Here is a 10,972-nt window from a genome sequence, read left to right as displayed (position 1 = left end):
ATATATGTCTATATATATATATAGGCCTATTGTTTATGCACTTTCTTTATTAATATTCATGAAAATTCTGAATTCTGAATTGCAGATATTGCTTAATTGTTTAGTTATTACAACGACTTCTATAGTAAAATATTTTGGAAAGTATTTTTTCATTTTACTTTTCATGTGTTTCAAATCATTTAAGCAATTAGTTTCACTAAAAAATTGGCTTTCAAACAGCCTGTATTACTTTAAATATAAGGAAATAATTTTTTTTTTAGGGCAGTTCTAGTAATCTATGGTATATTATCAATGATTTTTCAGATGGCAAAGCGAAAGAAAATGTCTACGAGACAGCGAATGCTACAAGACAAAATGAGAAAAAGAGAACAGAGGCAAAAGCCTGCAGGGATTCTGCAAGATGAAGTTTCAGCTCTGACGCCACAACAGTCTGCTGTCCCCTGCGGAACAGTAGATGGAGCTGATTTAGCTCCTCCCGGTAATTTTCCGGGGCTTGGTTCCATGGGGTTTCCACCTAAAGAGGAAAAACCCCTGGCCAGGGTGCAGGCCTCACCTCGAGTGAAAATGCATTCACCTGCCCCGAGGTTGTCACCTCCTCGGGGAAGTCGTCTGTTTGTCCATGACGAGGGCAAGGCACCGTCCACTGACTCCCCACCGTGGGTTTGTGCTCCACCGAGGGCACCTGGATCGGACATAGTGCATATGTCTGATCCAGCAGGACAGGCGCAGCTGGATACCTCCAGGATGGAGGAGACCAGTAGGATATCAAAAGATGAGGGCACTTTAACGAATACTAAACAGGAATTTGAACGAATATCAAAAGGAAACTTGAACGAAAAACATGATATTATAGAAAGTATAATCAGAGAAAGAGATATGTTGGAGACTGTAGAAAGTATGATGGATTTCAGAGATGATACAGAGATCATAGAAAATGTCACAGAGTCAAGTGATAAAACTGATGATAAGGAAGAAATGAAGGAAACAAATGAGAGTAAGGTATTTAGAAAAGTGAGTGGAAAAAGAAATGGTAAAAGTTGGAATATGAAAGATGTAAATGAACGTGATCAGGGAGAAGGTTGTAGTGTGCAGGATGAGGGAAATCATGATTTGAAAGCAAGAAGTTTATACACTGTATCTGTCCAGGGCTCTTTCCATCAAGCTGATCCTATGTTTGGTGACACTGCAGGAACTCAATGTGTTGCAAATTGTTTATCAGGTTTGGCTTATCATGTTCTGAAAAGTGCACAAATATGGCAAACAGCTGATGTTAACAAAGTTTTAGTGAATGGAGATGAACTTTACACATACCTGCAAAACTGTTCTTCAATTACAAGTAGGTATTTGTTAGTTGATGAGTTACCACAGTATTTTGAATGCTTTAGCAACACATTTGACTTTACAGTGAAGGTCTCGGTGCCAAGTTTTATCAGCTTATCAGAGGAGGAGCCATGTTATGAAGATTTTAATGCTTATCCTCTTTTTGAAGCTCTGCAAGTGGCACTTACTGAAACAAATGGGTGTTTTGTGTGTTTTGGGGGAAATACCCTTTTAATTGGAAAAACTACTGATGGATTTTTCATATTTGATTCACATGCACGATGCCCTCGGGGATATCTAAGTGTAAGAGGAAAGAGTACAAGAATTTTGTTAAAGGATGTTCAGGATGTGTACTTTCATCTTAGGTCTCTGGCTCTTTCTATGGGATTTTCAAGAACTGTTGAATGTGAATTAACTGGAGTGTTGTGTTCACTGAAGCATTTTGGTATTGCAGATGTTTATGAGGCTGAAGGTTCTCAAGAACATTCAGAAGCAAACTTAAGTTTTAGGCAAGGTGCCTCAATGCATTCAGTTGATGAAGAAACTAAGAGATATTCAGCAATGTTGAAAGAATCAAACGAATGTGGGTTACTGTCAGAACAGTCGGGGGTATTGCAGATAGAGGAAGTGATTTTTATGGGCGAGGAAGTCAAACAACATGATTTTATTCCCTTATCTGTACAGAAACAAAGGGAGTTGTGCAAAGAGTTGGGATTTTCTTATTCTGATTCTAGATGTGAATATTATGCAGGGCCCGTTAAAGACATGGATACACCTATCAACTGTAAAGTGATAGAAGGAGATGGAAATTGTTTTTTTAGGGCAATATCATACAGTCTAACAAACTCTGAGAAGTATCACCAGCATCTTCGAAAAGCTGTTTGTCAATACTTGTTGAAATATGAACAAAAGTTTCAGCAGTTTATGAGGTCTGAGGGATCCTTAAGGTCATATTTACTTTCCAATAAAATGTCAGAGGAGGGTATATGGGCTACTGAATTGGAGATTCTTGCAATGTCACATATGTTGAATATAGACATTTATACTTATTCAGATATGAAATGGATTCAATTCAGTGGGGAAGAACCAAATCATGAAGTGGTTGAAAATGATGGGGCTATTTATTTATACCACAGACAGCAGAATCATTATGATGTGGTTTTAAGTGTAGCTGCAAGAATGTTGGAAAACGGATCATTCATCCAAAACAGTTCTAGCAAGAGAGAGTATAACTTGCGCAGAGGAAATCGACTTCGAATGAAAGGACAACGAAATGCTTGTCAAATGAAAAGGCCATTAAAGTTAAAAGAAACTCGTAGAGACACATTTAGGAAAAAGTACAGGGAAAGTGAAGAGTTCCGGGAAAAAATGTTGGAGCAAAAGAAAAACATGTACTCAAATGCAGAGCATAAGTTAAAAACTCAGATGAAGAACAAAGAAAGGTATCATGCTTTAGACTCAGAACTACGAAGGGAAGTACAACGAGCAAGTAGAAAAAGAAGTAAACTGAAGTACTCAACTAACGTTGAACACAGAGAGGAGAAGAAGGGGAAAAGTATAGAGAAGTACAAGTGTGATGCTCAGTTCAGAGAACAAGTGAAGGAAAAGAGCAAAGGAAAGTACAGGGCAAACATAGAACATCAGAGACATGTCAAGAAAGCTAGTACTGAAAAGTACAGGACTGACTTGGAACACCAGGAACATGTAAAAAAGGCTAGTACTGAAAAGTATAAGACAAACTTGGAACATCAGGAAAATGTAAAAAAGGCAAGTACTGAAAAATACAGGACAGATTTAGAACATCGGGACAATGTTAAGAGAAGAAGCACAGAAAAGTACAAAACAGACCCAGTACACAAGTCGAGAGTAAAACAGGGAGTATTAAAAAAATACAAAGAGAATGAAACATATAGGATAAAAAACAAAGCTGCTAATGTTCTTAGATACAGTACAAATGAAACTTTTAAAGCAATTGTGAAGGAAAAAGCAGCAAGGAGATATCAGACTGATACCGAAGTCCAATCAGAAATGAAGAAACGTAGTAAGGATGGCTATCACTCATCTGCAGAATTGAAAAGGAAGAAAAAAGAAAAAGTTTCACAAATAAGAAGGCTGAAGCAACTGAATTTGGAACATGAAGAGGAAGTTATCAGATTGTTTAAGAAAAATGCAATGGAGGGACCTGATTTTGTTTGTACGTGTTGCCATAGGCTATTGTTTAAAAGTCAAGTTCAAGCTTGTGAAAGGCAGATGTATGAGAAAAGTGAATCAGCAAGAACTATTTCTAACATATGTTTGTTGGACAAGTATTTACATGAATGTTCTGACTCATGCCCAGAAGCATGTACCAAGTCTTCATTATGGATTTGTTATACATGTCATAGGAAAATAATGAGTGGAAAAGCACCAGCTGAGGCTGCAGCCAACAGTATGATTCTGGAGGATATTCCACCCGAGTTGTGTAAATTGAACAGTTTAGAACAGCATTTGATTGCAATTCATATACCATTTATGAAGGTCATGGCTCTACCCCATGGTGGGCAAAAAAATGTTCATGGACCTGTTATTTGTGTGCCTTCAGATATGAAAAAGACTGGCAGTTTACCAATGAAGCAGGAGGAGAACTTGTTGTTACGTGTTAAATTGAAAAGGAAATTGAATTACAAAGGCTATTTTGAATATCAGTTCGTTAATATGAGCCATGTCATGACTGCTTTATCATACTTGAAAGAAAACAACCTTTGGTACAAAGATGTAAAAATTGAATCAAGTATTGAAGAAGGTTTGGCGAATCATGAGGAGAGGACAGATGTTGTAAATACAGAGGACAACGAAGATATTGAAGAGGAAATTGTTTCATTTGACACATGTTTGCAGCCTGTTGATGTTGCACAGGAAGTCTTAGACCACTACTTTGATGATGTGTACAATATTGCACCAGGTGAAGGGAAAAATCCTATTCGAATGTTACAGGAACCTGGCAATGAAGCAAAGGCATTTCCTTGTCTTTTTCCAAGTGGTCGTTTTTCCTGGAATGAAGAAAGATCAGAAAAAATAACACTTTGTAGGTATTTCAACAATAGGTTAATGAATGCAGATGACAGGTTTGCTAAAGATACCAATTACATTTTCTTCAGCCAGTACATGTCTGAATTGAACCAAGTGATAGAAAAAACACAAATTTCACTTCGAAAGTCACTTTCAAAATGTACTAGTGGGAAGCCTGTAACAATAAACATGCTGCAAGATCCAACTACTCTCTGTAGTTTGCTGAGAAATGATGATGCAATAAGATTTATGCAACCGATAAGAGGAACACCAGCTTATTGGGCAAGTGCTCAAAAGGATCTCTTTGCAATGCTGCGACAATTAGGCATCCCTACTTGGTTTTGTTCATTTTCTGCAGCAGAGTACAGATGGAATGACGCTGTTAAAGCTATATTGCAACAGCAGAATGATAACAGAAATCCTGATGAAATGGAATGGTCAGAAAAAAATGAAGTTCTAAGATGCAATCCAGTCACAGTGGCTAGAATGTTTGACCATAGATTTCAAGTATTTCATAAGGAGGTTATACTTTCCCCAGCAGAACCAATTGGAAAAGTAGTAGACTTTTTTCAAAGAGTGGAGTTTCAGCAGAGAGGATCACCTCATATGCACTGCTTATACTGGGTTGAGAATGCACCCAATATTGATTCTGATGGGGAAGAGGTTGTATGTAGCTTCATTGACAGGTATGTGACATGTGCTATACCATCAGAAAGTGATGACGCAGAACTGAGGAAAAGTGTCTTAGATGTGCAGCAACACAGCAGAAAACATTCAAAATCTTGTAAAAAGAAGGGTACTGAATGTAGGTTTAATTTCCCGAGGCCTCCATCACAAAAGACATTCATTACAAATACACAGGACGAAGAGACCTCAAATGAGGATGAAACGGTGAGAAAAGTAAACAAGGAATATGCAAAGGAGATATTACTTAGTGTTTGGGATAGAGTACAAAGTGAAGATGACACAATGAAAACAACAGAGGAATTATTTGATAATCTGTCACTTACACAGGAACTGTACGAAGAAGCCCATAATATGCTATCGACAAAAAAGTCAATTATTCTCAAACGATGCCCACATGAGGTATGGACAAATCAATATAACCGATGTCTGCTGAAGTCCTGGGATGCAAATATGGATATACAGTTTGTACTAGATCCTTTCAGTTGCATTGTTTATATTGTTTCCTATATATCAAAGTCAGAGAGGGAAATGGGTATGTTACTCAAACAAACAAAGTTAGAAGCTGAGGAAGGAAATCTCGACGCGAAACAGACCATGAAAAAAATTGGTTCTGCTTACTTACATCACAGAGAAGTGAGTGCACAGGAAGCAGTTTACAGAATCTGTAACTTAAAAATGAAAGAATGCTCTCGAAAAGTTGTTTTTGTGCCTGTAGGAGACAACCCGATGCGCTTAAGTAAGCCATTATCTGTTCTGAAGAAGAAATCATCAAGGGCTTCAGAAATAATTGATGAGGAAGAAGAAGACGAGAATGAAGTTTGGATGACCAACATTATAGAACGTTATTTGAACAGACCAGAAAAACAAATTTTCCAAGAGATGTGCCTTGCAGAATTTTGTTCTGAGTTCAGAGTTCTTGCTAAATCCCAGGTTCCTAAGAAGGAAAATCAAAATGTCTTTGAATTGCAGAATGGGAAAGGATTTGTTCAACGAAGAACTAGAACGCAACCTGCTGTTGTTAGGTATCCAAGGTTCAGTGTTGAAAAAATGTCAGAGAAATACTATCAATCTCTTTTGCAACTTTTTCTTCCTTATTGGACAGAGGCACAGTTGAAACCACCAGGATTCGAGTTATATGAAGATTTTTATGAGACAGGCTTTGTAAAAATTTCTGGCAGAAAAATAAAGGAATCTGTGAAGGCAATTGTGGATTTCAATCATTCACGTTATGCAAAAAATGAAGATGTGATTGACAATGCTCAGGAGACATATGAGATGATTGGTGAACCCGAGGATGCGTGGTCAAGAATATGTCCAGAAACAGAGGTTCTCAGAAGGGAAGGTATAGCCCAGAGAAAGGAAAGTTCAGTACCACAGGAGGAAAATGTGGATATTATACCGGAGATCGAAAGCGAGACACATAATGCAGATGTCATGTATCATATTCAGCAAAGTGCAATTACAAGAGAGGAAATGTTACCTGTTCTTCAAAGGCTGAATGAAACACAGAGTGAAGTATTTTACTTGGTGCGTGAGTGGTGTCTTGCAAAGATTAGAGGAGAGAAATGTGAACCCTTTCATTTATTTGTTACTGGGGGTGCAGGAACTGGAAAAAGTCATCTGATAAAAGCCATCCATTATGAAGCATCACGTTTGCTTTCACAGATAATGTCTGAACCAGATAGACTATCAGTTCTTCTCGCAGCATTTACTGGAACTGCGGCTTTCAATATTGGTGGAAATACTCTTCATCACTTGTTTTCGTTAACAAAGTTTCTGCCCCTCCCGTATGAACCTCTTGGAGAACAAAGTCTCAGTGAATTGAGAGTAAAAATTGGAGATCTGCAAATTCTTATCATTGATGAGATATCAATGGTTTACAAAAGGCTACTGTACTATATACACGAAAGACTGGTGCAAATTAAAAAATGCAAAGAACCGTTTGGAGGGGTTTGTGTTATTGCTGTAGGGGACTTTTACCAGCTTCCACCTGTTAAGCAGCGAAAAGATGAAAGACTTTACAAAGAAAATATGAGTTATCCTATGGACTACCGGCTTGATTTGTTTAAGGTCATTGAATTAAAAGAGATAATGAGACAGAGAGAAGATCTGTGCTTTGCTGAAGTTCTGAATTCCCTTCGTGTCAGAGAGAGAAATGAACCATTAACAGAGGAGCAACGTTCTCTGCTAGATGACTGTATCATGGAAGGACCAGAAGATGTTCTCCATGTGTTCTCTACAAACGAAGAGGTTAATACATTTAATTTGTCAATGCTAAGGAAATCTTGTGAAGATTTACTGGAAATTGATGCTGAAGACTACAAGAAAGACAAAACAACCGGGAAACTCATGCGGAGAACCACACCTTTGACAAGATCGAAAAGCGATGGATTACCAAGCTCGTTGATATTGTCTGTTAATGCCAGGGTAATGCTCACAAGAAATTGTAATGTGGAGGATGGGCTTGTGAATGGAGTAATGGGACATATCAGCCAGTTTGCTTTTGTAGAAAACAGCGATAGAATTGTCAAAGCTGTAGGAGTTGTGTTTGATAATAAGGATGTTGGGAAGAAGTCCGGACAAAGCATAAGCAATACGAACATAGTGTTCATAGAAAGAGTGCAAGAAGAGATAAAAGACAAGGTATCCACGGTGGTTAGGCACCAATTTCCAATCAGATTATCTTGGGCATGCACAGCTCATAAGGTGCAAGGGATGACGACAAACAAAGTTGTTGTAAATTTAGACAAAGTATTTGCACCAGGCCAGGCTTATGTTGCATTATCAAGGGTTACATCAAAAAGTGGTCTCTTTATTGATACAGAAGACCCTGTTCAATTGCAAAGAACTGTTTATGCTGACCCAGAGGTAAAAGCAGCATTGAACGTAATGCAGAAATACATTTTCGTCGACTCTTCACGGACCTTACCTGCCAATGGAATGAAAATAGTTCTGCATAACATACAGAGCTTGATCAATCATTTTGAAGACCTGAAAAATGATACAAGGATCCAACAAGCAAGCATTATTTGTTTGACAGAGACATGGTTAAGATCGGGAGAAGAAATCGAGAATTATGTTCTTCAGGGGTTTCAATTTCATCATCTTCCTAGAAAAGAAGCATATGACGAGAGCACAGTTTCAAACCAGAGTTTACGCAATTTGTCAAGAGGTGGAGGAGTTGGATTGTACTTGAAAGATGAGGAAAATTATTATGATGTTCTCCAACTGCCCAAGATGAATATTGAAGGCATAGCAGTAAAAATACTGAAGGAGAATATATTGTTGTTGATTGTATATCGACCATGTACGGCAAAAATGACACCGTTCCTTCGGAATCTTCAGAATGTTCTTGACAAATTGAAAACAAATGATCAAGACAGCATCATCATAGGAGATTTCAATGAAAATGCCAGTGCTAATGGCCCAATTCAAAGATTTATGAGAGATCGAAACTTCAGACAGCTTGTGACATTTAGTACAACAGAGGGTGGAACAATTTTAGATCATGTTTATGTATCTAGTTCGATACAGATTGACGTTCAGAAAGTTCCAACATATTACAGTTATCACGATGCTCTACAACTGAAATTCCTAGATTTTTAAAACAGTCCGATACATTCAAGCAGTGTTTGTGTTAGAGATTTTTCTTCACTGAATTATGACGAAAGATTACTTTTATTCAAAGTGTACTTTTCCATTGATATGGAGATATCAAGTTTAGTTATTCATTTTAGCTAATTAATAAACCGTATTTATTTAGGAAGTCTGAAACAAAATATTATATTATCTTACAAAATCATAACATTCATGATTACAGTCGATAGTTTGATCTCAGGGAATGTAAATACACATCTGTAAATAAAAATCAGTTTACAATGCTTAGACTGAACTCCCTTTAAATTATTAAAATCAGTTGCCAGATTTAGATTGAACCCTGTAATAATACTTATGTGTAAGGAAAATGTTTAGCAGGTAGAATTTAATGTTGTATATAAGTTTTGATACGTTAGTACAAGTATATATTGCAGGGATCAGGTAGGTTTACTAGCTGAACTTAATGAAGATATATTAAACATTTGTAGTAAAGATACGATAGATGTAAGATTGTATATATTTAATGTTTTATTTGTCCTTCTGTTATTCTGATATTATTGAAACGGTGAACAGGATTGTTGTATGCGTTTGAATTATTGATCCCAGGTATATAAAAAAAAAAATTAGCGTACACGAAGCAGATCAAAATCCAGGAATTTGTGTATGATATTCTGCAGAATAATTACTTTAAAGAGAAATGTAAATAGTTCAGACGACGTTCAGAAAGTTCAAACACGTTGCAGTTATCATGATACTCTATTACTGAAATTACTAGATTTTTAAAACAGCCCGTTACATTTAAGCAGTGTTTGTGTTACAGATTTTTGTTCACTACACTGTGACAGAAGATTACTTTTATTCAAAGTGTATTTTTTCATTTGATATGGAGACATCAAGTTTATTCATTTTAGCTCTTAGTTTAGCCAAATTTATTTAGAAAGTCTGAAACAAAGTATTCAGAATATAAGTATACAAAATCAAAACATTAATGATTGCAGTTGATAGTTTGATCTCAGGGAATGTAAATACACATCTGTAAATAAAAATCAGTTTACAATGCTTAGACTGAACTCCCTTAAAATATTAAAAATCAGTTGCTAGATTTAGATTGAACCCTGTAATGATACTCTATAATGTGTAAAGAAAATGTTAAGAAGGTAGAATTTAATATTGTATATAAGTTTTGAATTATATAGTGCATGGTGTATATTGCAGGGATATCGGGCAGGTTTACTAGCTGAACTTAATGGAGATATATTAAACATTTGTAGTAAAGATACGATAGATGTAAAATTGTATATATTTAATGTTTTATTTGTCCTTCTGTTATTTGAAAATTATTTCAGCGAAGAAAGATATTGTATGTTTGATTAACTGATCCCAGGTTTAAAAAAAATGAAAAAAAAATGCCTGGAATTTGTATATATATTCTGCAGAATAATTACTTTAAAGAAAAAATGTAAATAGTGCAGACAAGATTTTCGTTTATTATCATTGTAAATTAATCCCCTTTCTAGGCTGCAACTTCACTTTTGTAAGGAAATTGATTACTAACCTGGTGATCGATCAGAATGTCGTACCCAAGTGTATTAAGTTATTTATAATTTTTTTCCGTTTTCGGCAGAAACAATATGCCAATGATTTCCATATTATCTTTAAATCGTTTTATTGTCAAAAGAATATAAATTTGATGGAGCATTAAAACGGGAATTGATACCAGAAAACTTTTGGTGATATTATGATTGTACGTTTCAAAGTTATCAATGAACAAAAAGAAAGGAAATTTCTGAAAACCGCTAGAGTTTTAATAAATTTGTTCCTCAAGAATTCGAATTAACAAACACACATGTTACCAAAAAGTCATTCTATACTACTTTTTAGTGCGTGGAGCAAGACTTGGTGAGGGAAAGTACAAACTTTAATAAACGTTACAATGCTTTAAGAAATCCATAAGTAATAAATAGGATTGGGGAAAATACTGTTATTTCGATGAAATTAGAATAAAGTTAGCAGTTATGCTTCCAAGACATCGTAATTTCACAAACATGTGTTTGATTGATGTAAATATTCATAAAAGTAATTTCACAATGTCTTTAGTGAAGTAATTAAGGAATAAATAATTAATAAGAAAAAATTATATACCCTGCTCAAAATCCTACTTCCACCTCCCCGCGGTGAGCAGGGGGCAACGGACTTTGTCCGGCAAATGGAAGGGGTGAACAAGTAACATTTGTTGTCCCCTGCTTTCACGAAAGCGAGGGCACATAAAATCTGCATTATCTGTCCGTCAGTCAGTTTAGCTGTCTGTCCGTCACAAAAA

The 10,972-nt window shown here is 36.1% G+C and overlaps 1 protein-coding gene across 1 annotated transcript; it reads left to right on the top strand.

The window, feature by feature from the left end:
- The first annotated feature begins 321 nt into the window (after window positions 1-321).
- LOC134283163 (uncharacterized) lies at window positions 322-8,661 on the top strand. Its single transcript, XM_062765620.1, has one exon. It carries the CDS (start codon window positions 322-324, stop codon window positions 8,659-8,661), a length of 8,340 nt encoding a protein of 2,779 aa, XP_062621604.1.
- The last annotated feature ends 2,311 nt before the right edge of the window (window positions 8,662-10,972 follow it).

This window comes from Saccostrea cucullata, unplaced genomic scaffold (genome assembly GCF_032062105.1).
Source record: "Saccostrea cucullata isolate Sc308-1 unplaced genomic scaffold, CSIRO_AGI_Scuc_v1 ctg1151, whole genome shotgun sequence".
In the NCBI taxonomy this organism is placed as follows: domain Eukaryota; kingdom Metazoa; phylum Mollusca; class Bivalvia; order Ostreida; family Ostreidae; genus Saccostrea; species Saccostrea cuccullata.
The sequence above is the reverse complement of the archived record's forward strand: the minus strand, read 5'-3'. Positions and strand labels throughout refer to the sequence as shown.